The following is a 27,707-nucleotide window of genomic DNA, read 5'->3' as shown; positions in this document are numbered from 1 at the left end:
CAAGGACTCCGTACACCTTGACCTTGTCACTAAGAAGCACCTCCCTGGTCGCAAACGAGAGCGTGGGGAGGCGCGGAAAGCCGTTTCGCCGGTCCGTCGACAAGTTGAAGAAGCTCCATACGCTCGCTGTAAGTTTTTTCCGCGAGTTGCGTTTCTGATCGAGAAAACGAGCGAGCATTCGCTCCTGCTTAAGTCAGCATCTCCAGCCCATTTTTCCGTCAAAAAATAATTATTGTGGGGAAAATTACATATATATATATATACGGATTTGCACTTGTGTGCGGATCTGGAAAGCATCTGTAAGAATAAAGCACAGAAAAGCGAAACATCAGTAAGAAAATAGTGGAAAGCCACGGATTAGTGTTCCCGAAACAAGGTTTGAACGTCCGAAGAGGTTCCGAAGAGGCACCGGAAGAAACTCACCAGAAAAAAACACCAGGTGCGCAGAGCCCGGTTGAAAAAAAATTGAATAAGCATAATTCTCTCGCGCCGAAGTTTCACACAACACTTGTAAACACAACTCGACACACATCCTGAAAACACCACAGGTAGCGTCCCCAGTTCGCGGTATGTTCGTGTTGCCACCTCCCCCCACCTCGACCAAGCAGGCGCTGCCTGCACTTCGCAGCAAGCGCAAGGGAGCGGAGCTTGCGCCCGTGCCCGAGGACTCGGAAGCCAAAGAGTTTGTTAACGCACCACCCGAGTTCGCGAGCCGCGCGCGCGACGAGATTCGCAAGAGGCTGCTCAACCGCAGGCCCTTGCAGTCAGACTCTCACAGCGACACAGTATCGCTCGCTCCGTCCGAGACTGCATCGACTATCGTCTCTGCGACGTCAGACACATCGTCAGCGCCGTCCTTGCGCTCCAGCATCTTTTCTGCGCATGTATCGCTCGCAAGCTCGGCAACGAGTGCTGCGGCATCCTACATCGAGCAGGAGAAACCCAAGCTTATATCGCTACAGGAAGCGCTTCCCAAGGTCTTTTACGACATGTATGCCTCGGATCTGCTCATGGATCCCCAGAACCTGCTATGCAACGGCAGGCCCAAGTTCACAAAGCGCGAACTTCTCGACTGGGAGCTCAACGACATACGGTCACTCTTAATCGTCGAGGCCCTCCGCCCTGAATGGGGCTTTCAGTTGCCAATAGTGCACTTCGAACCCCCCGACAGCAGCGCCTCTGCTATCGGGCTCCCGCAGTTCCGCGTTCAGTTACTGCCACTCGACTCCCCAGACGACTTTATTATACGCACGCTGGTGGAGTCCGATCTATACATGGAAGCCAATTTGGACTACGAGTTCAAAATTACTAGCGCAAAATACACCGTTGCCGCCGCACGCAAACGTCACGAGCAGTTTACTGGCTATCACGAGCCTGTCATGCACCTCTCCAAGCCCGAGTGGAGAAATATTATCGAGAATTACCTCCTCAACATTGCTGTCGAAGCTCAATGTCGCTTCGACTTCAAGAAGCAATGTTCAGACTACAAGAAATGGAAGCAGCAACAAATGCTTGTCAAAAAGCCAGACATGCCTCCACCCTCCACAATTCCTCCGCGGAAACGTGAGTCTTCTCTGCTGAAGAGAACTCTTTTAAAAAACACAGCTCTCAAGCTATCTGAAGACAAACCGCCCCTACCCACGTCCAAAGTTTCTCTTTCCAAAGAAGAGAAAGCCATGCTTTGGTCACAGTGCCAGTCTCGCGTTTATCAAAGGCTGGGACTCGACTGGACTCCTGACGGTGTATGAGCTGGCTCTCATATTCTGCGTGCATTTGATAAAAAATGGCATCCCCTCGTACAAGCACCACCAAAGCATGTTTAAATGATTCTACGCTGCATTCAAGTACTGGCTGGTCCAACTAAGTAATATATATCGAAGACCTGCTGTCGTGGCAGGCTAAGAATAAGCATTTATGTCATCGAACTTTCCTCTTTCAATACCTGTCACATGAGATTTACATTAGTATAAAAGATTTTTCTAACTTACAGACATAACCAACAAAAGGCAACGTCAAAGAACTGATTAGATTTAATCATGACTGGTATGTCAATTACAAAACCTAGCCTCCTTCTTGCGACCTGAGCGCGCGGAATTCTACTAACTGCAAACCCGTTATTGGCCAGACACTTCAAAGAAAGCCGATGCAGCTGACCTGCTAGCGTCTTTGAACATAGAATCGAAGAAGGACCAAGCTCCCGACGCTAAGACCGTTGAGCAAAAAGAGCAAAGCGCTCCTGAAGAGCAGGGCGTTCCTAAAGATGAGACTGCTGACCAGAAAAAGAAAGAGCAAGACTCGAACTTGGTTAAGTCTGAGTACGAAGTCAAAGTCAAGCTGGCCGACCTGCAGGGTGATCCAAACTCTCCTCTGTACAGTATCAAATCTTTCGAGGAGCTAGGTTTGGCGCCAGAGCTTCTCAAGGGGCTTTACGCCATGAAGTTCCAGAAACCTTCCAAGATTCAGGAGAGAGCCCTTCCTTTGCTGCTTCATAACCCACCTAGAAACATGATTGCGCAGTCCCAGTCGGGCACAGGCAAAACTGCTGCCTTCTCTCTCACAATGCTGTCACGCGTCGACCCAGCAGTGCCCCAAACGCAGGCAATTTGCTTGGCTCCTGCAAGAGAACTTGCCAGACAGACGTTGGAAGTTATCCAGGAAATGGGAAAGTTTACTAAGATCTCCTCTCAGCTTATTGTCCCAGACTCTTTCGAGAAAAACAAGCCTGTCAACGCGCAGATCGTAGTGGGTACACCCGGAACTGTTTTAGACCTGATGCGCCGGAAAATGATCCAGCTAGGCCAGGTCAAGGTGTTTGTGCTCGACGAAGCAGACAACATGTTGGATAAACAGGGGCTCGGAGACCAATGTCTGCGAGTCAAGAAGTTCCTGCCCAAGTCAGCGCAATTGGTGCTTTTCTCAGCGACGTTCGACGATGGTGTGAGGAACTACGCACGCAAAGTGGTGCCAGATGCCAACTCGCTGGAGCTGCAAAGAAACGAAGTTAATGTTGCAGCTATCAAACAGCTGTTCATGGACTGTACTGATGAGAACAACAAGTTCGAGGTGCTGACGGAGTTGTATGGACTGTTAACCATTGGTTCCTCCATTATTTTCGTGCAGACTAAGCAGACGGCCAATGTCCTGTATGCCAAGCTGAAACAGGCGGGCCACCAAGTCTCTATCTTGCACGGTGACCTGCAAGCCTCAGAAAGAGACCGCTTGATCGACGATTTCCGTGAAGGCCGCTCCAAGGTCTTAATCACTACAAATGTGTTGGCTCGTGGTATTGATATCCCAACTGTGTCCATGGTGGTCAACTACGATCTTCCTACAACCTTCCAGGGCAAAGCTGACCCCTCAACCTACATTCATCGTATCGGCAGAACTGGCAGATTTGGCCGTACGGGTGTTGCCATCTCGTTCGTTCACGACAAGAAGTCCTTTGAGGTGCTGACCGCAATCCAGAAGTACTTCGGTGACATTGAGATGACGCGTGTTCCCACCGATGACTGGGATGAGGTCGAGAAAATTGTAAAGAAAGTTTTGAAGCAGTAAGCACCGCTAGACTATAGCTAAGACACCGGACAACAAGCTGTGCAGCCCTGTCTGCGCTCGAAAAACATCTAATATCTCAGAAGCTTGCTTTTATGTTCGCAACCTGAAAACGCATGTCCATAGCTGTGCGCGCCGTGCTGATAGTAAAGGTCAGCATCTTTCGCGATGCATTTAGCCATTTTATCGCTCAACGGTCCAATTACCTAAACGCGGTGTTGTTATTTAGGATTTTCTAAGCAGGAAAAAAACATATATACCGATAAATATTGAAACTTTATTTGAATGGCTACAACAATCAATAACCTCGCTCTCCGGTGCACAACATCTCAGCGAATCAGTCAAGAAGCCTATCATTCAAAATGGACAGCAGCAAAATCGTTAACATCATCATTGGTATGTGAATTGTGAGCCTTGAAGTTGGAGATTTCGGGATTTACTAACAAGGAGAAATAGCTCTTTTCTTGCCTCCTTTGGCAGTATTCCTAGCTAAGGGCTGGGGCAGCGAGTGTATCATTGACCTTATCCTAACCATTCTGTTCTTCTTTCCCGGAATGCTGTACGCCCTGTACGTTGTGTTGAGCGGCAACTAAACTAGTTAGCTAAGTAGCTTTAGTGCAATAGTAAAGTGTATTCTAGAAATGAAGCGTGGTTGTGTGAGCTAGGTGGGGGGGGGGGGGAGCTAGTGGCTCGAGCGAGGAAGCGTAAACGCGGAGAAGTGCTTCTCTCGTAGACGGGGTGGCGCTCCCGGATGCGCCGGGCACCAAAACTGCCAGGATCTCTAACGTTACATTACGTCGGAACGTCTGCGTCTCGCGACGGTTGCGGTATCTCATCCCGCGAGCGCAATTGATTACCGCGCTGCTGAATACCTCCCCGTGGCAAGCTGTGCGTCCTAGATGCCTCTTTTGCATAGAGCTGCAGGCCCTCAGCCGCGCCCCCTGACAATTCACGTCAAGGGGCTGGCAGTTAGCCAACGGCTAAAGCCGCCCAGGGCAAACTGTACTCAACGAAAAGACGCACGCCAAGGCGCCGCCATGTGTTGCTATCTTTTGAAACTTGCTTCTTCAGTGCTTCACCTATTTACAATATTTAATAACTCGCACGCCGTGGAGGGGCTGGAATAGCGCCTCGCAAACATTGCTATTGCGGGCTTCCCAGCCCTGGGCCCATTCGTTGCCGGCGCCTGGCCGCATGCGGAGGTGCCCGCCGCTTACAACTGAGGGGCCATCATGTCCATCAATGGCGATTGAATGAACGCAACACCAGCGACAAACAAACCTAGGTTCACCAAAACGGGGAACGCGGGTGTTTGCTTGAACTGTTCGAATCTAGAAGGCTTCTTGGCTGGCGCACCAGCTCCTGGAGCGGTAAATCTGGCAGACATTGTGTGCTTTGTGTCTTTGTCGCTGTCTTGTTTTTGCTAGAGGTTTCAAGAAGCTTAAGTCGTGAAAAATTTGAGCTCGTACCAAGGGAGAAACGGAGCACGTGATCATAGCCAGGCCTGCGATGTACATAGCAGTCGATGACGGCTGGGACAATGCCATGAGCGCTTCGGCGGGCCATGCGATGAGCTGTGCAGTGCATGTGTTAGCGTCCATTCAATGAAATTGATTTTTTTCGGTCCCGAAAAAGCTGACGCTGCGTGCGAGGTTGCAGCGCAGCCTTCGTGTTACCAAACCAAAATATTAGACAATCCTGTTATAGAATGGGCCTCCGGGGACCTAAATAGTATGTATGACCAGCATCATGTTACGCCTGAATGTTATCAAGAGCGCTTCTCGCGGCACTGTATAGTGGTGTGCTCGCAGAGCGCAGCTCACGACCCTTAAAGGGCCTGCAAATCCCGTGTCTCAGGCTCTGCTTGAGATAAGAGTCACCTCCTGCTCGCGACCTTCCACGCAGTCTTCATCCGCGCCGGTGGATATTGTCACCGTGATAAGGTCTGAGAGTCGCGCGTAGGATCCCTTGATCGCTCCAAAGCGAGGCCGCATCTGGCGCGGGTTCCGTGATGAGCTAGGGGGCGTCGCGGACATCTCCCACTCTGCATCGGTATCAGGCGCGCTATCGCTGTGATATGCGGTCTCGTTCTCGCTCTCGCTGCCCCCGGCAGGCGCTGTATCGTACGCTAGAGCTTCGATAGGCGCTCTTGTTTGGGCGCCTTCGCGGGCAGCGCCGTCAGACCCTAGCGACTTGCTGCTCCCGCTGAACTCTGCTTCAGCAGCAACGTGCCCATTCACCATAACTCGCCACACGTATAGCATCACATCATACATGTAAAGCGCGATAAGCGGCCCCAACAACAACACCGCTAAGGTGCATAGGCCTATCTGCACCAGTTTTGCTGCGAACGTAACCGCTAACCAAGCGCACTGCAAAAGTTCTGCCATTTGCGCCATGGCCCTGTCGATTATCCAGACTTTTCGCTTTTCTTCACTTTTGATATTGCGATTTTAATATCTTGAACCTCATCTTGGATCAGGCGATGGACCTTAAATATTTTATTAACCACGAGACAGCTGATGTTGTCAAATTTTAATGAACAAGCCGACAGGTCCGTATGCCGCAGTAAAAACAGCGATTCAGCAGCCCAACCGGCTGGAATGCGACTCTCAACTGAGAATTGTCCTTTTAGGGAAAAGAATCCAGCTCTGAAGCATGCAAATCGGTTCCGTTACAGCCTAGAAGTCTCGCGAGGCGCAATAATAAAGTGGTTTTGAGGTTTCTGATCCGCGGCTTGAAGAACGCGCTGAATGACCTTCACAGTCCTAAGATTACATTCTGGTTGCTAGTAAAGGACTACGGAGGATTCGCACGAACGAGGCAGCATGATAAGAAGCCCCGCTCAATTTCTTGGCACACTGGTTGCGTTGGAATAAAACCCGCATTATTACAGTTACGTAGAATGTAGGAACTGTCGCCGGCCCACTTCGGCTGAGAAGCTATGGCAAATATCCCCGGACTCTATTCGACGCCAACGATGCTCAGCTCCAGGGTCCAGACTCTTCTCACGTGAAGCTTGACCGGCACTTTCACGGTGACAATGGGCCCAGAAGGCAAGAGCAGAAGTGCGCCAGTTTCAGTATCGATCTTACCGTAGAGCTTGAGATCCAATACGGTATCTTGTTCGCCCCACCAGCACTTACGGGCAGGCTTCTTCCAGAAAAGCAGCAGCTTGGCGTTGATGTCGGGCCGAGGGACCAATTCGTAAAGAGTAGGCGCCTGTTCTATTCTTTGTCGGGAGGACGAGCGATGGCGTGACGCGGAACGCGAGCGAACGTTGTCCGCAAGTGAGGAAAGCCTCGATTTGCGCTTATCCTGCTGTGCGGGGGAGGGCGAGGAGCGCGATCCAAGCGGAGTCAGAGGGTTCTGCGCGCCAAGCTCAGAGTTCCGGTGTGCATTCTTAGCCTCTTCCTCGTGCTTGCGCTTAGCATCATCCACTTTATCACGGAATTCTTGCGTGGTCTCGTTCGCCAAGCGACACAGAGACAGGGAGCTGATTACGGTCTTTCCAGGCTCTTGGGCACGGTTGCCCCACTCTGAGGATTCGTTGAAGCCGGAGGAACATAGCATGTCCATAAGGTGCTGCTCCGCGGGGCCGAGTTTCTGCGTCGCATTGGTGCCCGAAGAGTCGTTCTGCGGCCTTTTCAGTCTGTTTGAGCTATGCAGGCCCTGAAACACGCTGGTTTGCGCGGACAAGTGACTGCCAGCAGCCAGCTTGGTCTCGGCCATAAAATTGTCGAGAAGCTCGTTTTTCATTTCTTGCGAGGCGTCCGGCGCATATGCTAGCTTCTGTTGCGGCACGCAGTAGTAGTCCAAGTCTTCTCGGAGTACAATAATGCTGGGCTTTTCGTGCAAAATCTCAGACTCGCCGCCCATAGAGTTAGCGGAAGCCGGCGAAGAGAACCCGAAAAAGCGCGACTGCTCGCGTGCGGACGTACCGCGGTCAAAAATCTCGTCCACAGGAAAGTTCATCAAGTCCTCTTGCGCGCGGACGTAGTTCTCCATGATATACTCGAAGCACAGGGGTGGGAAGTTGCCTATGTAGACTTCGTCTTGCGAAGTAAGGTTCGTGATCACCTGGCCCATGCGGTCCATGAACACACCAGAGGGGAACAGACATAGCAGCAACGACTCCGGCAATGACATCAGTTGGTCGCGCGTGATGTAGTAGTGGTTTTCCTGAATGTTGAGGTGGATGAGCGAGTCATCATCTAGGAAGTCTTGGCTCGTTTCCTGCATGACAGGTACGGGCGCTTGCTCCGCAGAAACCTGCGTTATGACACTTTGGACTTCTGGCATGCCAACGGAAACAGCTCTGGTGCACCAAACGTTCTATAATTACTGAATGCAATCCAAATAACACGAATTTGAGGGTTGAGCGAAGGTCAGCTATGAGATTAAAGATCTTTCTCAATTCCCTTTTGAAAATTAGCAAGAGACGCGTTGACGGCCCGGGTAACGACATTAAACAGGAATAGAGAGACAAGTTGATAAGATATACGATGATTCTAGGGTCGAATTGGCGTGTCAAAAAGAGTATTGGGACTCCACTGGAGCTGCTCTAAACTCGAAGAGTACCTCGAGCGCGGGTGTTGCGAAATCTGGAAAATTTTGAAATTTGACTGCGAAGACAAATCGGAGGCCAGAGAGGGAAAGAGTGGCAGCGCAGTAAGATGTGTTAGTCCCAATTACAAGAGTATAGAGCAGATACCGCCGGCAGTCCCAATGCACTTCCAACCACTCGATGAAATTAGCGGCGTATATAGTGATAACCGGCATCAGTACGCTGGGTCCGCAGGGCCGCCAATGGGCTCGACTGAATGAGTGAATGATAGCTGCGCACATGGTTCCAGCTTCTATAGCAGTGGAGCGGGTGCTGTGCTGTACAAACCCTCATTTTGGCGCGCTTCTTTTTGCCAAGCCTGGTCCAGCGTCACTATAGTACAGAGTGACGTCCAAATAGAGAGCTCGATGTGCGCTTCTCGGTTGTTCATGAAGCACTAGCAATATATGCGCCTTGCAGATAGCTCTTTGGAGTGTAGAATGTGGTACAAGACTCTTTCTAAAATTTGTTAACATTCCAGTGGCTTTAAGCGGCACATGGATTGCGAGGAGCGATCCCAATGGCAAAAGCATGAGGCCCCTGCGTGACGAAGGGCCATACGAGGTTTTGGGTCGAAAAAAAGTAGCCTTTGCATTGCGGAACAGCAGCATTGTTTGTCATATATTATTATACCTAGAGTGCACCAAAGATTCTTAAAACGCATTTGCCCACATTCTTTGGCCTGAAGAAGAGCACAAATTTCAACAGTGTGACTCTCGTAAGCACGCTACTCTGAAGCGCACGGACTGGAAGAAGTGTCCCTCCATTGCCGCTCTCGCTGTCTGATGCGTTTCTTGATATATACACCGAATGCTTCAGAAAAGCCAACAACTTACACCGGAAGGCGCAAATAAAGATGTCAGTTTTCTTCTTTCGAGCCACCTGCGCGAGGTTTGATGAAACGCTCCCCCCATGTATGCTGGCGCTTCGTCTAACTTTTCATTAAGTAGCCTCTATACTTAAAAAAATTCAGTGTCAACGAAAATGTAGATGACTGGTCAATGGCTCGTGCACTAGCCAGTCTGACCCATCGAAGCGGCGCTATTTCGTGGAAATTATCCACAAGACTGCACTCATATGCCCCCGAAGACAAAGGCGAAAGTGCTGCGCACCTCTCCTCACGTCAAAGCAACTTTCAGGTATGAGGAGAACAACGACGCTTCTGGCAATGCCTGTCTGAAGGCACACAAGTGCGCTGCTTTCTATGACCTCTTGACTTACAACGATCTGCATAGAAGCTTCGACTCCTATCTCGAAGGCAATGATCAAAGGCCCTTGCCCATGATATGCAAGCCCGGTGAGTCCAAAGACTTCGGCGTAAGAGTCATTCCCGTCTCTAATCCAAGGCTCACGCGATTGAACCTAGCCGTAACACAGTTGGAATTTATGCCTGAAACAGCCGATGTCTTCACTAATCGCGGCGATCTGGTTGACATTGCACTGTCGTTCTTTCCCCACTTCGACAATAACTTTCAAAAAATAAGGCATGTCGCTCATTTGAGACATGGTAGGCTGTTTATATGGCACGACGCGCAGCGCGATGATACTTTTGGCTCTTCCAAAGCAAGAGATGGGTGGTACAGCGGCTACAAGTTCGAAGATATGTGCCGACATGTGTGGCCTCAGAATACTCAGACATGGACTGCGCTACCGGAGACTAACAAGGACAACAACCCACTAATTAGCCTGGTTGAGCTTCCACTCAAGAAGGATGTTAGTACGGTAATGATGGCAGAGTATGATCTTCGACTCCCTGGCGCAAAAAAACCTAACGGCTTCGTTGAGCTTAAATGCTTTCTTCCTCGGCTAGGCAATCCGGATAGCGTGCGGTGGCAGGAGTTGACAAACGCAGAAGTGCTTGATTTGTTGGTGAACAAAAGATCTTTTATGAAGTTCTTCAAGACGTGCTTACAATCGCGGTTCTCCGGTTGTGAAAATCTCGTTTACGGCATCAGGAATAAGAAGGTTAATCTTGTAGGTGTTCGAAAGTTCCATATATCAGAGGTTGAGCAAAAGCTACAAGAGTTAGAGCCAAGGTTTTACTATAGACATTACATCACGGCTCTCACGTCTGTTGGAGAATTTATTAGTTTCCTCTTCCGAGAATGCGTAGACGGAGAGTTCTACCTAATAACAAAGCGGTCAGTACATTCTCCGCTGAGTGTGATCAGAACGCCAAGGCAGGAGCTTATGTTCCAGACTGCTTTTACTCCAGGTTTTGAATCTTTGTTGGAGAAACACGAAGAGCAGAGAAACGCGTTTCTAAAGAGGTCGCGCCCGAACTTTTTTGGATCACGTTCGGAAGGACGCAAAGATGCGTTAGAATACAAGCCAGTGATTGCGGCCCGCAAAGGCGGCTCTTCATCCCTGACCAGCGCTTCCCGAAAAATGCGCAAGCCCAAAGTCCCTGTGGCCGACGTCCAAGTCGACAAACTGGCAAATGATTTGCAACAAACTAGTCTACAGGACAGATCATTCTCAGACCCTGAGGCTGAATCACGTCAAACTTCAAACACGAAATTGGTTAAATCTTCGACAAAACCTCGAAAGCCTCGAAAAGCAATTGTCGAAGAATGATTCTGCAAGCTATGGAAGTCTACTCTCAATCTTGAACAGGAAAGCCGTCCATATTGTACCACTTTCAGCTGATCATCCGTATCGGCCTTTTAATCCATTTAATATGGCACCATGGCTAAGAGAGTTTTTGAGCAGCAAAACCTGGCATTCTAAGAATAAGCAAGCGCGTAAGCACAACTTTGCGGAAAGCGGTTACACCACCGAGAATGGAGCAGGCCACATTGAGCAGACCAGGAAAGGCCCCAAACACTTCGAATACGCGCACAATGTGACTCAAGTTTGCCTCTGGACAATCAGATGCCCTGGCATTGTTCTAGCATATCTAACAAAGCTAGCTACAGTTGCGGGTAGCGCCAACCACCCACGCAAAGTAAATGGTGTTCAACGTTTTTGATGTCGCCATTTCACAGCTACTCAGCCCGCGCTGGCGTAACTCATGATTACCCGTATTTTATGAACACTTGGGAAAAAGATAAATTGAATAGCTAATGTGATATCGAATTATCGTTAATCGTCTCTAAATAAACCTCCTCGAAGCCTGCCTGATTTCCGTAGTCCAATACGGTAAGACCTTTGGAAGTACACACCACGTAAGGCTACGTCGACTGCACAAAACACGCCCTGGGGCGCATGTCTTATGCAGTTGTTCCTAAATGATGAACACCTTTTTCATAACCTTATCTACATTATCTGAAAACATCAGTGGAAGAATATTTGAAGTTCTGATAGGAAGTGTAGCTTTAGCATTCTTGCATTCGTTAGATTTACAATTCGTCGTCGGTGTTGATGAGGAATTCCTCGTCCGCGTCCGCGTTACCTCTCCCCTTTGTCGCCGTAGCGTTGACTTTGCTAGGGGTGCCGTTAATAGGCTCTGGGGGCAGGGGCTGCCACTTCTTACGTGTGCCATTCTCTGGAGTGTCAATGTATGTTGTCTCAGGCTTCACTTCCTTCTGCTTATTTCTAGAAGGAAGCTGTGGTGCTACATCCCCGTCGTCGTCGTCGTCGTTGTTGATTTCGTCATCGTCCTTGTTGTACAAGGAAATGCCATGGCTGGCGAGACGCGAGGCAGAGTCAACGCTGTCGTCGCCCACCTTCGCACCAAAGGAGTTGAACCTGGCAGTTCTGTGGCTTGGTCTTCCATGAGTGTCGTAGTCAGAGCCGGAAGAACTCTTTGTCGAAAAATCGCGCTGCGCGGTTTGTTGTGGAGACTGTGAGTACTGCGATTGCTGCAATGGGTCTTGGGCCCAGTTCTTGCGGAAACCACTGAGCCACTCGTTGACACGCTTCCCTGTTTCCTGGACCTGACGTCCGACCTTCTCGCGGAATTCAGGCAGATCCTTGTCCACCAGTTGGCTGAGGAAGTCATTTTCACCCTCCTCTAGTTCTTCAAGCTCGGCGTAGTATTGCTGCTCTTCTGGAGACAGCGGCCTTCCGCTTTGGGCCATGCGTCTCTCGTACTCTTGCTGACGTTTTCTAATCCTTCTCTCGCGCGCATGGCGCTCGTCTTCCATGCTGCGGGCGACATTGCGGGCACGACTCTTGTTATACTGTGCATCGAGTTGGCGTGCCAGCAGCTCATCTTGCTCTAGCTGCGTTTTCGAGACCGGCGGCTGCGCAGGGGCTGCAGCGGCGGCCTTGGGCTCTATGTTCGGAATTGCTGCCTCGGCCTCGAAGCTGGGGTCCGAGAGGTATAGTAGCGCATTAAAAGCCGGGTCCAAGACACCCTGCGAAGCTATAAGGACAGCATTGATATATTTGAGCTCAATCCCGGGGAAAGCTTCGGTTAGCTGTAAAAGGATGGGGTTCTTGATAACGTCACCGGTGGGGTCTCTGCGTTTTGGCAAAGCAGGACGCTCCTCACTTTCATCATGTTCAGAGTTAGCCTGAGGAGCCTTGCCGGAACCTTCAGGTTCCTCTGTTGCGTCCTGAGGCTTCTCGGAAGCCCCACTAGGCTTCTCGAGCTCCGTTTCAGGCTTTTCGGACGCCCCTTCAGGCTTCTCCGGGCCAACCCCCGAGATGGCAGCCGCAACCTGTTCAGTCGCATCGGCTGGAGCTGCCTGCGCACCGGTTGCCTGAGTTTCCTCACTTAGGGATACTTCGTCCACTGTCTCCTTGTTTTCGGATTCCGCCATTGATCTGCCGTGCTTGTAGCGTTTAAAGCAGTTTAGAGTCCTTCAAAAGTCACAGTTGGTTACTAAAGTTGTCTGCGATGATATAAAGCGCAGCCTGCTCAAGTGAACCCTCTCAATCTCTAGAAACTCCTATTGTGATGTGGCTACGATTCTCCTTTCTTGAAAGGGTTTGTTCTCAACTTTAATTCTAGACACCTCTTACGAACAGTCAAAAAGAAGAAGAGGGAGACAAGATGAGATGAGCTCTGCGGGCCGTGGATCTCTAGTGGGTTCTGGCTGAGCTCTTTCTCCTGGCGAACGATTTCCTATAGAGACTCATGTCGCCCTGCTGCAGTTCTGACTTCTTACCTCGATGATACTTCACTTGGTAGTCGACTCGAGAAGAAAGGCCAACTAACCCGATGCACCATAGGCCACATCAAGCTAATAGATGCAAGCGCACAGGCTGACTCGCTGACACACGCGCCAGACTATAAAACCTGGAGAGCTTCGCGATCACGTGATAAAATATATTAGTTCTCTTCGTACTTTCCGCGTTTCTGCTGAAGCCCTACTTGCCTGTCCTTTGCGGGAAGCTTGAGATGCTCTCACGCGTTACTCTCTGTACGTTTTATTCTTTCCTTCGTAAGCTGTCCCCATTTTCTTGCACGATTTTTTTCAACTATAAAAGGCGTGAAAAATTAGTGCGACATTCCGTTGTGCGCATTACTCTTTTTTAAGAGGGTGGAATCTTTAGATACTCTGCCCAAATGGAACTTCTTGCGCCTTTTTCTTTGGCTTTGGAGCGTGGACAGCAGAGTGAAATTGAACATCTCGATTTCCTGGCGGGCACGGTTTCTCGCCTACTTTGAGAGCCGAACGCCACTGGGGTCTCGTACATTGATGCAAAACTCTTACGCGACGTAGATGCCGGCTGGCGTGCTAGACAGTGATTCTGTCGTACAGCTGGTGTATTTTTAAACGTAGAAGCCACTGCCTCGCTGTATGGCCAGTGCGTCTTTCTCTACACGCCTTGAGGGGCGATTGTACAGCGACAGCCACTTCTCTGCTTCAATCTTTTACAGGAGAAGTGAATTTGCCTTAACGAGACGCTGCCGAGCTCCCTCGCTACGAGCCAATTGCTCGCGAGAGCCGCTCCGTAAGCAATGAATTCGAAAAATACACACAGTCAGCTCCTAATCCGCGCAATGCTATATGGGTAGTTACATAGAGTTCTTCATCTTACGCAGCTCCTCCATCACTTGTGCTCTGGAAAGCGAGCCCTTCACGTCGCCGACGGCGTCTCGCACTGTAGGGTCGTCCAGACGCATGAAAGGGTTGTATGCAAGTTCGTCGCGAAGCGTGAATGCACCGGCAGTTACTTCGTTCTTCTGGCAGTATTGTTCTAGCTTGTCCAGAGACGAGTTCTCGCCGCGGTTCTTGAAGACGGCCTGGCGCACAAATTTCACATTACTCTTAGTATACTCGTGGCCGGGGTACACCTTAGTGGTATCCCAGTTTGGCTCCCCTACGCCGTCGAGAATCCGACGGTTCAGCGCGACGTCCATTTCCTCGCCAGTCCCTTCGAAGAACCTGCCACAACCCGCCGTAAACAGCGTGTCTCCCGTGAAAATCGCTTTCTCGCCTGTTTGTGGGTCCGCAACGTAGTAGCACACCGAATCTTGTGTATGGCATGGCGTCCGGATGCACTTGACCTTCAAGTCTCCTAATTTGTACTCCTGTAGGTGTTTAGGGATGTCTGTTGCTCCAGGGGAGCTATGACTTCCGCAAATCACCTGGACCTGAGGAACACCAATTTCGTGCAGCTCAGCAACCATTGCACCATTACCGCCTGAATGATCATAGTGATGGTGTGTGTTGACCACTGCCTCAATGGTGTTTGCCTCTTCCGTCTTCAGCGCTGGGATAACTTCGAGAGGCTCCGCTGGGTCTATCAAGTATGACTTTGTTTTGTCTTGGGTGGACAATAAGTAACTGTAGTTGACGCCCCCAGTCATCCACCTCATCTTAATTACCTTGACATGCATGTTTCTTGTCTGATAGATTTGTCTCAGCATTCCAATATTAGGTTTTAGCAATGGCTGTTCTCGTTAGGGAACACTTGAACAAGTCAAGAGCCTATCACAGGACCAAGCCGTAGTCGGTGATTGAGAAGCGGACTTCCGTCAAAGGCTGGCAGAGCGCTCGAGTACGCCAGCAGCCGATCTCCTTCTGCTTGTTAACATTTGAAGTATGTATTAAATGACCCTTTGACCCTTATCATTCCTCTAAGCTATTCGAAGATGCTGCATGTGGTATTAAGCCAGCTTGCAACTCTATATCATCAGGCTGTGCATCATGGCGTCCACGGAAGACCTTAGCCAGAGAAGACCACATACTTCTGTTGCCAGTGTTGGCAGAAACCTCCAATGCTGGCGGCTTCCAGCCGTTAAGTAGCAACGAACTTCCAACCACGCTCACAGAGCTAGCTGCCATACAAGCAACCGCTACAATAGGATCTAGTGTGATATTCCAAGGGACCAAAACGCCCATAGCAATTGGAAGCATGAACAGGTTATAGCACAAAGCCCAGAAGAAGTTAATTTTTACGCGACGAAATGTTTTCTGGGCAATGTCAAGTGCATATACAAGTTCGCGGAGAGTGGCATTTTCGTGATCTGAGCGGCTCAGAATAATGAGGTCAGCAGCTTCCATGGCGATATCCGTCCCTGTAGATATGGAAACGCCGAGGTCGCTTGTCACTAGAGCAGGAGAGTCGTTTATGCCGTCGCCAACAAATGCAACATTTTGACCACTACCTTCCTGCAGATCTCTGACCAATTGATTTTTGCCCGTTGGAGTCAGTTCGCTGAACACATTGCTGGATTCTATGCCTAATTCCCCTGCAGCTTTCAAAGCAGAATCTCGGTTGTCGCCCGTAACCATACAAACTCTATGGCCTTTTTCCTGAAGGTACTTAACAACTTCTGCCGCATCCTTTTTGATTAGATCGGTTATCTCAAACCTGCCAATAACCTCGCCGTCAATCTCGACATAAGCCACCGTGTTATTACTAGCTGAAGGGAGCGATTCTCTCTGTAAAACATTTTTGTTACCGATGACAACATGATAGCTTTTACCATCAAGCTCACAGTCGCAGATTAGCCCGCCACTGAGGACCACTTGGCTTTTTGTAACGATAGCGGTTTTACTACACCCCGCCAATTGCTGAGACGTATAGTCAACCAAAGCCTTGGCGACCGGGTGTTCGCTGACAGCCTCAGCCGCATTTATGCATAGAAGCTGCTCAGTGCTTAACGAGCTAGAACCACCCATTGCACAATATTCATGAACTGTCATGTGTCCAGTGGTCAAAGTGCCTGTTTTGTCAAACAAAAATGTGCCCAGTGTATTGCACTTCTCTAGAATGTCTCCGCCTTTGATCAAAACCCCATGACGAGCGCCTAGCCCAGTACCTACCATAATGGCTGTGGGTGCGGCCAAGCCCAGAGCGCATGGACAGGCAACAACAATAACAGAGATTGTCATTTCAAGGCAGACAAAAAACTTACCATTTGGATCGTTGAATATCGCCGGAGGCTGAGACAAGACATGCGAGAGAACAAGCCATGTGGCAAAGGTTATCAAAGCCAACATGAGAATAGTAGGCACAAACTTGGATGCGAGATAGTCAGCATAATGTTGGATTGGCGCTTTATTAAGTTGCGCTTGTTTCATGGTTTGTATAATGTGAGATAGCTTTGTGTCATCACCTACACTAGTGGCGGTGAAAAGAAAATGATTAGGACCGTTAATAGATCCCGCAATGACTGGAGAGCCCTTATACCTAGGGACCATAAGAGATTCTCCTGTTATTAGAGACTCATCAATTTCACTTTCGCCCTGAATTATTACGCCATCCGTGGGTAAGCGCGCTCCGGGCTTAATCTCAACAACATCGCCAACCTGTAGATACTCAACTGGGATTTCTCTTGGCTCACCGTTCTCAATTATTGTGCATGTGGAAGGGGCCAATGATATTAGTTTGGAAAGAGACGTATTTGTTCTCGATTTAGCCTTGTTCTCAAGGAGTTTGCCTACCGAGATAAAGCCGATCAGCATTGTGGAAGCATCAAAGACAACATTAGGCAGCTTATCGGACTTTTTTATTATGTTGTTGGCAATCGAGTATAGTGAAAATGCAAAGGAGCACAATGTGGATAGTAGCACTATTGTATCCATCGATCCACTACCGTGTTTGATGGATTTAAACCCTGCTTTGTAAAAGTGTCGGCCGACCCAAAACTGCACGTAGCATGTAACCATAAAACCAACGATGTCGCGATAGAAAAGGCCTGGGATCGGACTTTGCTGGTATAATGCCCAGCTTCTCACCTTGGGGGATAAGCGCGGTATGAATTTGTAAAGCAGCAGCATGAACACCATGCTGAGACATGCCCTTACGCAGGTGTGCTTCCAGAAGAAAATCTCACGCACCTTAGCTAACTGTTTAACTTGTGCCGTATTGTCATATGAGTTGACTGCCGTGCTTTCAAATCCGAGTTCTTCAATTTTGCGCGCCATATCACGGATACCGATAATACTAGAGTCATATTGCATTTCAGCTTCTTCTGTCGCCAGCGACACCTGAACCGATAAAACTCCGGGCATCTCAGCTAGTGTGGACTCAACAGTAGAGACGCACGAGCCGCAAGTCATTCCCAGTACCTTTAGTGATGCTTGGCGTACTTGTGAACTTTGTGACTTTGTTGCAACGGCGCCATTAATAAGCTCTGCCTCGAACCCGCTGTCGTCGATGATCTCTTTGATCTGCGCGGGAGTGATCATTTCCGGTACAAAAACCACATGACATTCTTCAGTGGCTAGAGAGACGTCCACTTCCAGAACACCGCGCTCAGCGCTTATGTTTTGTGTGATCGTCGCAACACAAGCTCCGCAGGTCATGTGCTGCACCGAAAACACCGCTGAGCTTTGCTCTTGAAGGCTTGGCACTTCTTGTTGTTGTTTTGCAAGCGTTGCGTCAAAACCACAGTCCATAATGGCCCCCTTCAAAGCCGGCTGCTCGACCTGCTGCCCGTCAAACTCCACCCTGCATTCGTTTGTGGCTAGTGAAACAGTCACATCTTTGACACCTTTTACGCGTTTAAGCTCCGTTTCAATCGCCACGGCGCACGCCCCACACGTCATGCCTTCCACATGGTACACTGCAACTTTGCCTTTACCCATAGGTGCGCGCCTTTTGATGCTAATGAAGCTGTAACTTTACCTTGGCGTCTGCGTTCACGGGACGAGATGAGTGATTTTCCTAGAAATCTTATATAGAGGCACTCTCTTTTTTGACTAAATTAAACTTGGGTGCCATTAACCTTAAAAACGTGAAAAATGAGGGAATACAGAAGAGCACGAGAACACTGTGACCTGGCTTTCGATTAAATCCTTGATAATATCTTCGTGCGACTAAGGGCGCACTCAGAATTTCCGCAACTTCTTAGCTTCACCCTACACAAAGTTCTCTGATTGGCGTTCCTAACGTCGCCAAATAAAATCTGAGAACCTTTAAACTAGAATACAGACATTTTGGACTACGTACGAGGGCTGGATAGTGGAGCCTAAGGCGGCCTGGGCGCCAACGAGCATGGAATATACCACCCGTTTTGAGTGACACAAAACGGCCGCGTGCTCACATAAGCGCCGTTATGTTCGTCTATAACGACTTTGTCTTCAGCACGTGACCTACTCGTATTCATGAGTCACGTGGCCAGGGTCTACTTCCAGCCCCCGTCAATGCCGCGCTGCTCCAGCGAATGCACTAACTTGCGACGCTGTAGCTCTTGCCAGCGTGCGACCTGCGCCTGCTTGTGAAGTTCGAAGCCAAAAATACGGGGCACGTACCGCTTCACAGGGCGAGGCGGCACCATCTCCGGGAACGCCTGAAGAAACATCCCTGGGAAACTGGTGCCAAAATACGCACCGTCAATAGCGCTGTGCCGTGAAGACTTGGGAATGTAGAGATCCTCGCAACATGGGCAGTAAAGTTTTACGCAGTCCACGCCCGGCGTGTCATGCAGCCCTACGGGCAGCAGCGGTTGGAAGTTGCAGTAAACGCGCGGACACCGTCCAAAGTCTGCCTCCTTGTATTTCTGCAGCATCTTTTGAAGACCCTTGATCGTAATCACGTACCGTGCGTGAATCAAGCCATACAACTTGCGGGCGTCGTGCTCCAGCTGCTCCAGCCGTGCGCTGGACATCTGCTCCAGGACGCCATCGTCCAGCTCATCCACGATGTACTGGATAACTTGAGTGAACTTGTTAACGGTCTTTTGCAGGTTGATGAGGTTAAACCGGTCAGTGATATAGTCCGTATCCACATCACAAAAGTATTCGTGTCCCTTGCGTCCTAAAAACAGGTCGATCCAGAACTCCACGTATTCAGATGATATGCTTCCCTCTGCTGTGTCCAACCTTGCTTCCGTCATCTCAACGTCTGCCATGGTCTTGTTTTGCCCACTGTTCCCTGGTTTCAAATCTTTGGTGTTGATGTGGAAGGTCAAAATTTTCTTACCATTTTCAAATTATAGTTGTATAGAGCTATAACTCATATCTGAACGACGGATATGAAGCTCCTAAAATATCCCAGAGCTTTGCACAATGGCCGGATTGTGGCTTGTGCATGTGTCGATGATAAATTGGTGACTGCCGGTACAAGCTCGGTCAGTGTTTGGCCCTGTAGCGATTTGGTTGGTGCTGCGATGGACAAAACGCCGGCTAAAGAGGTACGAGAGAGCTTCGAAATATTACTCTCAGATGGAAAATCAGGCCCATTGAAGCTCATAGGTGGGTGCCCAACACAGCTCTATGTGAGTTCTGATCGCGCTGTGTTCTTTGCAAATTCGTGGCTCGAGGCACGCGAAAAGTCTCAATTCGAGCCTTTATTCGAGGTTAAATCCCCTGCATGTATTACAGACGTACAGCTAGATACATCTTTGCACCTGATGTTTGTGCTGGTAAGCCAGGGTGTGGAAGGTAACTATATTGCACTACTCAGTACCGAAAACAAGCGCGAGGTTGACCGGATTCCTCTAGGCGCGTCTCAGCCAGTTACTGGGGTATTAGATCCTCTTAGTCAATTCTTTACTGTGGTTTGCGCTGACCGTAATGTTTCGGTTTTTCAGTACAGTGCGTCCGGTAACTTTAAACTTCTGAATAGGCTTTCGCACTACCTACAAGTCGACCCCCTCCGTTATCGTATCTCTATGTCTCCACAGGCCGACATTCTGCCCATTCTAAACTCCGTCAGCGGATCCACACCTGCTATTTTGCTCTTAGACAGGAAAAACGGTTTTAAGTTGAAATCAACATTGGTTGGACATTTTGACAAGTGCCAAGCGTTTCAGTTTTCTCCAAAACTCTACCAGAAAACTCTAAAATCAGGCGCTAAATCCACTTACAACTTGGCTGCCTCTTCTGGCTTTGATGCAGGAAACATCGTTATTTGGAACACGAGGCGTTTGAAACCTCTTCTAAATACAAAATGCACAGATGACTCCTATGTGACAGATTTGCAATGGACAGCAGACGGTTTGGCCCTTTTTGCTACCACTAATGATGGAACTTTACTTATATTTGCCTTTCGTCCAGAAGAGTTAGGAGAAGTTCTTCCAGACAACGAAGTAACCAAACTGAGGTCTCAAATTCCCACCCTTGAACCTCTTCCTGTTGTTGAAAAGCCTGTCAGCAGGGCCAACTCAAAAGCAAATACACCGGCACAGGGGCCGTCAGGGAATGTCACAAAGGTAAATGATAAAAAGAAAATCGCCCCCACTGTTATTCAAAGCACTTCGATGGAATTCAATGCTCCCTCCTACAGCGTACCCAAAGATCTGAAAAGGAAGCCGAAAGATGCTGCACAGCAGCTTTCGACTAAAAAGCAGAAGCATGACTTAGAACCTATGGACTTTTTAGATACCAATCTTTTAATGCCATCTGTGTCGTTTTCGAAAATGCGACTTGCTGCACCCAAAGTTCGGCTATCACTCATTTACAAGCCTACCGAAAACGAAGCATTCTCGCTAAACGTGAAAAATGGATCTGGTAATGAGCAAACGCCCACTATACTCTCTCTCAAGCTTAACGAATCTGGCCAAGAGAAAGTCGTTTTCGAGGATTTCCTGCCGAAGCTAATAACAATTTGCACCGCCGGTGAAAACTTTTGGGGCTGCTGTAGTGATGATGGTACGATTTACATTTATTCTGACTCTGGTAAGAAGTTGCTGCCTCCAATGATAATGGGTGTTCCCATAAGCTTTTTAGAAGCTTGTGGAAAGTTTCTACTGTGCTTGACATCTATGGGACAACTCTACTGCTGGGACGTTGAGCGTGCCGCACTGCATTTTCCTCCCAACTCTGTGTATCCGCTTCTGAGCCCGAATCTACGTTTCTCGGATGACGTCCTCACTAGAGCAGAGAATATCACAATGTGTACATTGACTCTTAATGGGGTTCCGATAGTCACATTAAGCAACGGCGATGGGTACATGTTTGATAAAGCAATGGAAAGTTGGATGCTCATTAATGACTCATGGTGGGCTTACGGTTCTCAGTACTGGAATACCACAAAAACCACTATCGCTAGCACTTACGCAGATGATGCCGCTGACAAGCACGACAAGAAACACCAAAACTGGAATTCGGAAGCCAAAGGTCTATCAGAAGAGTTGAAAGAAAACAAAAAGAGCATACTGAATTACTTGGAAAGCAAAACTAATGATGAACTCAACCGGAAAGGCCGGGCCCGCGCCTTGCAAAAGTTTGCGAAAACAATTTTAATGAAGGAGGGATACGAAAACTTAGAAGAAGTTGTAACATTGTCCCACTTAGAAAACAAACTTCTTGTGTCCTTGCGTTTGGGCGAGAATGATGAATTCCTCAAGCTAATAGTCATATATTGCATTAGGTTGAGTGAGATGGGTTACAGAGACCGTTTGGACGATGTGCTTCAATGGTTGTATAATGATGGGGACTACAAAGTGAAAACAGTTGCTGGGGTGTCCGCTTATGAGCTTCTCAAGAAGATCATTGTTGCATGTGCCGACATAAGGCATGTACAGAGGGTCACAACCAGTTACGCTACTGCAATTGGGCTGATCAATGAGTCAATAATATAATATTCACAAGTAGATTTAAATGAACACAGATGTTTTTACAGGTAATAATGAGGTTTGCAAGTAAGTCAAAATCCCATGAGGTTCTTGATAGTTTTTAGGTTGGCTTCGGCAAGCTCAGATGCGTTATGTGCTGCTTTTTTGGTAATATTTTCCAAGTGTGCCGGATCGCTCATGTACAAGTTGAATCGCTCGCGCGGCTCCTTTAGCTCCTCTACCAAAACTTCGCTAACATAGTTTTTAAAATCGCTATGGCTTCTAAAGTTTGCGATATCGCTTTCAATTTCAGAAACGGGTAGTCGGCGTACTCCACTGACTACGTTTATGAGGTTTGAAACACCAGGTCTTTCAGCGGGGTCGTAATAAAATTTATCGGATATCGAGTCGGTAACGGCCTTTCTTATTTTCTTTACTATTGTATCAGCGTCGTCGTTAAGGTAAATCGTTGCATTTTGGTTTTTGTCGCTTTTAGACATTTTACTGCTTGGGTTTGCGAGACTTAGGATTCTTTTTGTGGGGGCGAGGAGTGTACTAGGCAGAGGAAATACATTTTTTCCGAATGTCTTGTTAAAGGTTTGTGCTAGCGTTCGAGTCAGTTCCAGGTGTTGGGCTTGGTCTTCACCAACTGGAACATGAGTGGAGCGGTAAAGCAATATGTCAGCAGCCTGTAAGACTGGATACGAGAAAAGACCGAGCTTAACTTTACCCAAGGATTCTTCATCATTGACGTTGTTCAAATTAGATTTTGACTTCCATTGTGTCATTCGGTTTAGAAGCCCCATAGGTGCAAGTGTCGACAAAATCCAGTGAAGTTCGGCATGCTGGTGCACCTGTGACTGATAGAATAGCTCCGCTTTCAACGGATCAACCCCGACCGAAAGAATACTGGCCACCGCCTCAACTCTTTGCTCCCGAAGTCGAGCCCCGTCTGGTATGGGTACCGTGATAGCATGTAAATCTGCTGCTCCAAACAGGAGCTTTGTCTCTGGTTGCTTCAAGTCACATAGGTCTTTCCACACTCTGACAGATCCCAAGTAGTTTCCTAGGTGGAATTTACCTGTCGGCTGGACCATGCTGAATATAACACTTTTGTTAGGTACGTCATTAGCATTTAACTTGTAGTCTGTTGTTTTAACAGTCTGCGAAAGCCAACGCACTAATTGGCGCCCGGGTCTTCTTTTGAACATGTTCCAAGCGCTTCTTATCTAAAGTTGGACTTTTAATTTTAAGAGCGTTAATTAGTTTCCGGGCGATTTTTATCTATCCTGAGAAAAAGAGTTCGAACCAAAGCACTAGCATAAGAACCTCGCATCACGTCTCAGTATCTATCCTATAATTTTTCAGGAGAGTTTATATACGTTACGCTCTGACCACCCCCTTTCACTCAGCAAACCCCCCACTGGCCCTTGTGACAGGTCGTACTTGGTTCCTGATATTGTAGTGATGTATGGATCGGGGCCACAAACTAAGGCAAAACAGGGACGTATCTTATCTTTTGATCCAATAATAGTGTTTTGTTGATGTTCACTTGGCGTTGGGATTAGCTTGAGAACTTCGCTTTGTGTGTGTCTTATGTCGCGGCCTACTGTAGACTCGAAAAGAAGAAGTTGAAGACGGCTGGTGTGCTCAAGTTGATTTAAAAGAGGGAAAAGTGGCCCAAGATCTAGCTTTCTCCTACAGGAGTGGAGCAACTGCACTCTTCTTGGATCTCCTACCGTTAAGAGAAGCTGCAACGCAGGTGCTATTCCAGTGCCCGCAGTGCAGGCCAAAATGTCATACAGGGGAGGGGAGGGTGATTTCATGCTCTCTTGAGCATTTTGGAATGAGCTATCAGCAGGAAGATGGGGAAATTCAAAGTCTATACAAGGGCCTCGAAGTTCCACAATGTGGCCCTCAGGTAGCTTGCTGAGCCATCTTGCAACCTCGCCATGTTGATACTTTTTTAGGTACAGCCAGAACTTGCCGCCAGCATTATCACCTTCCTTAAGAGCGACGAAATTACCATCTTTAAGCTTTTTTAGGGGTAACGGTGTATAATTCCTGACTACCATTATCTCTGGCTGCTTCACTTGCACCGACCATAACTTCTTCGATTTCATTAAGTCCCAAATGTTAGTTGACTGAGGACATAAAGGCTTGAGCTCAAGCATGAAGTGTTCATCATCAATTTGCATATTTTGTGTGACCTGGTATTTAGTAAAGTAATCTTCTGATAGCTCAACATTCGTATCGCGCATGCGGTAGTACCACAATCCACCTAATGCTGCAGCGGAAAGGCCACCAAGAGCGCAGTTTTGAGCAGTAAAAAATGGACGGCTAGCTCGCAGACAAAAGGGCAAATTCCGAAAAGCTTGAGGGTACTGAGACCACTTCTTGAATATCATTTTCGGAATTTTGACGTTGATTCATTCAAGCTTCGTCTTTCGAAAAATTACGATGTTCACCAATGTTTGGTATGAAAACAACCTTCCGCTGAACCACATAGAGAAGTACTTCAAGTTTAACTAATGTCCATCAAGCTACTAAAATCTCTGAAACTACATAAGGATAAGCTATGGTCTGTTGACTGTTCTAAAGGACTCATGGCCACTGCCTCCTCAGATCGTAAAATAAAGCTAGTGAATCTGAAGAACCTAGATTTTCAGCTGGTGGAAGAGCTCGACGACAGCACTCACAAAAAGTCAGTGAGGTCAGTTTCATTTAGGCCGCACTCTTCGATCCTTGCAGCAGGCTCTTTTGATTCGACAATTTCGATCTGGGGGAAAGATGAAGAGGCTTCTATTGAGGACGGTTATCAGGAAACAGAGCTGCTTGCCATCATCGAGGGACATGAAAACGAAGTGAAAGGGGTTGCTTGGTCACATTCAGGATATTTTCTGGCCAGTTGTTCTAGAGATAAAAGTGTCTGGATATGGGAAGCAGACGAGATGGGTGAAGAATACGAATGCCTGAGCGTGCTCCAAGAGCACTCGCAGGATGTCAAGCATGTTGTTTGGCATCCAGCAATGCATCTTCTGGCTTCTAGCTCTTATGACGATACCGTGAGATTATGGAAGGAAGACGCCGATGATTGGGAATGTGCGGCTGTGCTAAATGGGCATGAAGGCACAGTTTGGTGCTCTGATTTTGAAAAATCAGAGTCTTCTCTGAGGCTTGTCAGCTGCAGCGATGACACCACAGTTCGTGTGTGGAAGTACGAGGAAGAAGACGAGAATGGGGAAGATATATGGACCCTTGAATCCGTGTTGCCTTCAGTACATTCTCGAGCAGTATACGCAGTCAGCTGGAGCCCCGATGGCTACATTGCTAGCGTGGGATCTGACGGCCAAATCGTAATTTACACAGAGGACGAAAGTGGAAAATGGAAAGTAATAGCTAAACAACACGAAGCCCATAGTGTCTTCGAAATAAATACCGTCCAGTGGACAAGAGTCGGTGACACGAACCTCCTTATAACTGGAGGGGATGACGGTTGCGCCAATATCTGGTTCTTTATCCCTTAGATAGTAACTACATCATTATTCATATCCCCAAAATCATTATCGTGTGGCGCTTATTTAGCACATCATTAAGCACCAAAGGGTTAGCTAAAAACCACCAAAATAAACATCACGAGTAACACAGAGACCACTAACAGTATCCGAAGGCACCACCTGTTAGAGTTTCTTTGAGTTCTCATGGCCTTTGTGAGTTCACGAGCCCCTGACTGAGTATTAGTTGCAACAGAATAAATGTTGCTTTCAATGTTATCCACTAAGTGACCCTGCTGTTGGACTATGTTACCTAAATCGCGAAATATTTCGTTAAGTTCAACAACACCGCTCTCAATGTGAGAAATCTCCTCTTCTCGTTGTTGAATGAGACTTTGCTGGTAAGCAAATTCTTCGTTATTGATTGCTTCTCTTTCGATTACCACTTGTTGTTTTGGCACCAAACTTGCAGATTCTTGGCGCGTCTGTTCATCCTCAGCTAACGCAGCCTTAGCCTCCTCATTCATTGTTTTCGAAACCTGCATATATTCTTTTTGCGCCTCCTGGAACTCTTGAACCGAGTATTTAACATCTCGGGTTAATTTATCTCTGGATATAAGCTGCGCTTTGTCAAGAGCTGCCTCTTCGATGCCATTTATTTTGTGAATGAGCTCGTTGATTAACTTCAGAAGTTTTGACATCTCTTCCATGTGGAAAACTGACTTCTTGTCGATGTTGGCAACCATTTTCGATCTTGTGTTCCCTTGTTCTTGGTTCTTTTGCAGCGTTTTGATGAACTGTTGGAGTGTGCTCAAATGCCCGTTCATCTTGAACAGTTTGGTCATTATTTGGCCTGCCCATTCTTCGAATTGAGGGTTGTCAGAAAACCGGGTGTTCTCGCCTATATTTTCCCCCGAGGCAGGCATCTTCCTAGTGTTTGAGAGCTTTTTATCTGATTAATTCAAGAAGTTGATGTCAAGGGTAGATCTTAATCCTTATTATAAAAGTACGTTTACAACTAATTCAACGTCATCAGTGACAACACACTCTAAATAAGCACGAATAAGCGCCGCCCCCACAATCAGCCCTGAATTCAACTAGTTTTTATTGTAGCTTCTTTTCGGTTGTGATTTTGGTTTTATCGGGCTGTTTAGGCTTCCCCCTCCACAGCTGTATCGTTTGTAATACGAAAAACAATGCAATGGAGATTATAATGAGAACGACTAAACCACGATTCTCTTCCAAAAATTGTGGCTCCAATATGCTTAGGCGTTCCTCAGAGGGCGGCGAGTGCCTTGGTTTGGGTTCATTAAACTGTGGTTTGTTGTGTAAATTTTTATCGTTAATCTCAACTTCTGCGAGCTTCTGTGGGTCTTGAAAGAGGTCAGGGAGAATATCGTAAAATTCCGAACCGTCAATCACCTGGGAAGAGGGCTTTTGTGACGATGTCAGTATGATGGTTTGCTCTGGGGAAGGCAGTTGACGAAGCACTTTTTTCAAGAAATCGTCATAAGCCTCAATAACATCTTGTCTAGACCGGCTACTGTTAGGCGTGGACGTGTTCTCCTCTGGAAGAGGCTTGAAATTGATTCTGATTATTCTTGGGTTAGAGTCGATGTAGGGAACAAAGTCGCTTTCTACTTCGCCTCTAATAACTGTTTGGATATCGACGTCCCATTCTTCTTTCGTGAAGTTAGCGAGTTCTTCAAAAACATCTGTCTGGGTATCTACCAAATTGACCTCGCTGAAGCCTAAAGCAGTTGAACTGCTTTGGACAAAGTATCTTATGCCCTCCATCTCCTCCTCGTAAACGGAAAAGTCGGAAGCCGCCAACCCCGGAATGTCAACCAGCACATATGCATCGGAGTGTCGACGTGATATCATGGTCTTAGCTATTCCCAGGAATTCTGATTTAGAGAGGGCGCTTGAGCCATTAAGTTCCACCTGAAACTGCATCATTCCAGGAGATCTTAGCAAGGTTAGTATGATTTGCTTGACCCCGTCAATTTATCCCTCACATTTTGTTGAACATACAACTTGTAGCTACATAGAATAGCAGGCACGGTATCTTTGATAGCATCTAAGCATTTTACAAGACCTGTCAAGAATGCTAAGCACCATAGCGCATTCATCGCTCTAGCAACTTTACCTTGCTCCGTGAAAGGTATCTCAAACTCTATTCTTGATATTCGAAAAACTCGTCGAAGGT

General features: G+C 47.9%; 16 protein-coding genes and 1 non-coding gene across 17 annotated transcripts; 6 read left to right on the top strand and 11 right to left on the bottom strand.

Annotated features, from left to right (window-relative positions):
- Positions 1 to 569: 569 nt before the first annotated feature.
- On the top strand, positions 570 to 1,748 carry STD1 (Std1p; the record flags this gene model as incomplete). Its single annotated transcript, XM_002554881.1, has 1 exon — positions 570 to 1,748. The coding sequence occupies one exon, from the start codon at positions 570 to 572 to the stop codon at positions 1,746 to 1,748; it is 1,179 nt and encodes a 392-aa protein (XP_002554927.1).
- Positions 1,749 to 2,036: 288 nt separating this feature from the next.
- On the top strand, positions 2,037 to 3,555 carry DBP5 (ATP-dependent RNA helicase DBP5; the record flags this gene model as incomplete). The annotated part of the gene is made up of 2 exons (XM_002554880.1): positions 2,037 to 2,043; positions 2,126 to 3,555. 2 exons carry the CDS (start codon positions 2,037 to 2,039, stop codon positions 3,553 to 3,555), a joined length of 1,437 nt encoding a protein of 478 aa, XP_002554926.1.
- Positions 3,556 to 4,765: 1,210 nt separating this feature from the next.
- TOM6 (Tom6p) lies at positions 4,766 to 4,939 on the bottom strand (the record flags this gene model as incomplete). The annotated part of the gene is made up of 1 exon (XM_002554879.1): positions 4,766 to 4,939. The coding sequence occupies one exon, from the start codon at positions 4,937 to 4,939 to the stop codon at positions 4,766 to 4,768; it is 174 nt and encodes a 57-aa protein (XP_002554925.1).
- Positions 4,940 to 5,405: 466 nt separating this feature from the next.
- KLTH0F17006g (KLTH0F17006p) lies at positions 5,406 to 5,951 on the bottom strand (the record flags this gene model as incomplete). Its single annotated transcript, XM_002554878.1, has 1 exon — positions 5,406 to 5,951. One exon carries the CDS (start codon positions 5,949 to 5,951, stop codon positions 5,406 to 5,408), a length of 546 nt encoding a protein of 181 aa, XP_002554924.1.
- A 565-nt stretch (positions 5,952 to 6,516) lies between these two features.
- On the bottom strand, positions 6,517 to 7,854 carry WHI2 (Whi2p; the record flags this gene model as incomplete). Its single annotated transcript, XM_002554877.1, has 1 exon — positions 6,517 to 7,854. One exon carries the CDS (start codon positions 7,852 to 7,854, stop codon positions 6,517 to 6,519), a length of 1,338 nt encoding a protein of 445 aa, XP_002554923.1.
- Positions 7,855 to 9,235: 1,381 nt separating this feature from the next.
- KLTH0F16962g (KLTH0F16962p) lies at positions 9,236 to 10,735 on the top strand (the record flags this gene model as incomplete). Its single annotated transcript, XM_002554876.1, has 1 exon — positions 9,236 to 10,735. The coding sequence occupies one exon, from the start codon at positions 9,236 to 9,238 to the stop codon at positions 10,733 to 10,735; it is 1,500 nt and encodes a 499-aa protein (XP_002554922.1).
- Positions 10,736 to 11,381: 646 nt separating this feature from the next.
- On the top strand, positions 11,382 to 11,467 carry SNR62. The gene has a single exon (XR_002432208.1). It is a non-coding gene; the product is annotated as a snR62 (small nucleolar RNA).
- A 32-nt stretch (positions 11,468 to 11,499) lies between these two features.
- CUE5 (ubiquitin-binding protein CUE5) lies at positions 11,500 to 12,867 on the bottom strand (the record flags this gene model as incomplete). Its single annotated transcript, XM_002554875.1, has 1 exon — positions 11,500 to 12,867. The coding sequence occupies one exon, from the start codon at positions 12,865 to 12,867 to the stop codon at positions 11,500 to 11,502; it is 1,368 nt and encodes a 455-aa protein (XP_002554921.1).
- A 1,202-nt stretch (positions 12,868 to 14,069) lies between these two features.
- On the bottom strand, positions 14,070 to 14,924 carry KLTH0F16896g (hydroxyacylglutathione hydrolase; the record flags this gene model as incomplete). The annotated part of the gene is made up of 1 exon (XM_002554874.1): positions 14,070 to 14,924. One exon carries the CDS (start codon positions 14,922 to 14,924, stop codon positions 14,070 to 14,072), a length of 855 nt encoding a protein of 284 aa, XP_002554920.1.
- Positions 14,925 to 15,126: 202 nt separating this feature from the next.
- On the bottom strand, positions 15,127 to 18,093 carry CCC2 (Cu(2+)-transporting P-type ATPase CCC2; the record flags this gene model as incomplete). Its single annotated transcript, XM_002554873.1, has 1 exon — positions 15,127 to 18,093. The coding sequence occupies one exon, from the start codon at positions 18,091 to 18,093 to the stop codon at positions 15,127 to 15,129; it is 2,967 nt and encodes a 988-aa protein (XP_002554919.1).
- A 539-nt stretch (positions 18,094 to 18,632) lies between these two features.
- CKB2 (casein kinase 2 regulatory subunit CKB2) lies at positions 18,633 to 19,358 on the bottom strand (the record flags this gene model as incomplete). Its single annotated transcript, XM_002554872.1, has 1 exon — positions 18,633 to 19,358. One exon carries the CDS (start codon positions 19,356 to 19,358, stop codon positions 18,633 to 18,635), a length of 726 nt encoding a protein of 241 aa, XP_002554918.1.
- Positions 19,359 to 19,481: 123 nt separating this feature from the next.
- On the top strand, positions 19,482 to 22,031 carry HIR2 (Hir2p; the record flags this gene model as incomplete). Its single annotated transcript, XM_002554871.1, has 1 exon — positions 19,482 to 22,031. The coding sequence occupies one exon, from the start codon at positions 19,482 to 19,484 to the stop codon at positions 22,029 to 22,031; it is 2,550 nt and encodes an 849-aa protein (XP_002554917.1).
- Positions 22,032 to 22,096: 65 nt separating this feature from the next.
- On the bottom strand, positions 22,097 to 23,215 carry MSW1 (tryptophan--tRNA ligase MSW1; the record flags this gene model as incomplete). The annotated part of the gene is made up of 1 exon (XM_002554870.1): positions 22,097 to 23,215. The coding sequence occupies one exon, from the start codon at positions 23,213 to 23,215 to the stop codon at positions 22,097 to 22,099; it is 1,119 nt and encodes a 372-aa protein (XP_002554916.1).
- Positions 23,216 to 23,368: 153 nt separating this feature from the next.
- CYC2 (oxidoreductase) lies at positions 23,369 to 24,412 on the bottom strand (the record flags this gene model as incomplete). The annotated part of the gene is made up of 1 exon (XM_002554869.1): positions 23,369 to 24,412. The coding sequence occupies one exon, from the start codon at positions 24,410 to 24,412 to the stop codon at positions 23,369 to 23,371; it is 1,044 nt and encodes a 347-aa protein (XP_002554915.1).
- A 123-nt stretch (positions 24,413 to 24,535) lies between these two features.
- CIA1 (iron-sulfur cluster assembly protein CIA1) lies at positions 24,536 to 25,531 on the top strand (the record flags this gene model as incomplete). The annotated part of the gene is made up of 1 exon (XM_002554868.1): positions 24,536 to 25,531. One exon carries the CDS (start codon positions 24,536 to 24,538, stop codon positions 25,529 to 25,531), a length of 996 nt encoding a protein of 331 aa, XP_002554914.1.
- Positions 25,532 to 25,611: 80 nt separating this feature from the next.
- Positions 25,612 to 26,424, bottom strand: PEP12 (SNAP receptor PEP12; the record flags this gene model as incomplete). Its single annotated transcript, XM_002554867.1, has 1 exon — positions 25,612 to 26,424. One exon carries the CDS (start codon positions 26,422 to 26,424, stop codon positions 25,612 to 25,614), a length of 813 nt encoding a protein of 270 aa, XP_002554913.1.
- A 178-nt stretch (positions 26,425 to 26,602) lies between these two features.
- Positions 26,603 to 27,630, bottom strand: BIG1 (Big1p; the record flags this gene model as incomplete). The annotated part of the gene is made up of 2 exons (XM_002554866.1): positions 26,603 to 27,467; positions 27,533 to 27,630. The coding sequence occupies 2 exons, from the start codon at positions 27,628 to 27,630 to the stop codon at positions 26,603 to 26,605; spliced, it is 963 nt and encodes a 320-aa protein (XP_002554912.1).
- Between the last annotated feature and the right edge of the window lie 77 nt (positions 27,631 to 27,707).

This window comes from Lachancea thermotolerans (genome assembly GCF_000142805.1).
Source record: "Lachancea thermotolerans CBS 6340 chromosome F complete sequence".
Lineage (NCBI taxonomy): Eukaryota > Fungi > Ascomycota > Saccharomycetes > Saccharomycetales > Saccharomycetaceae > Lachancea > Lachancea thermotolerans.
The sequence above is the reverse complement of the archived record's forward strand: the minus strand, read 5'-3'. Positions and strand labels throughout refer to the sequence as shown.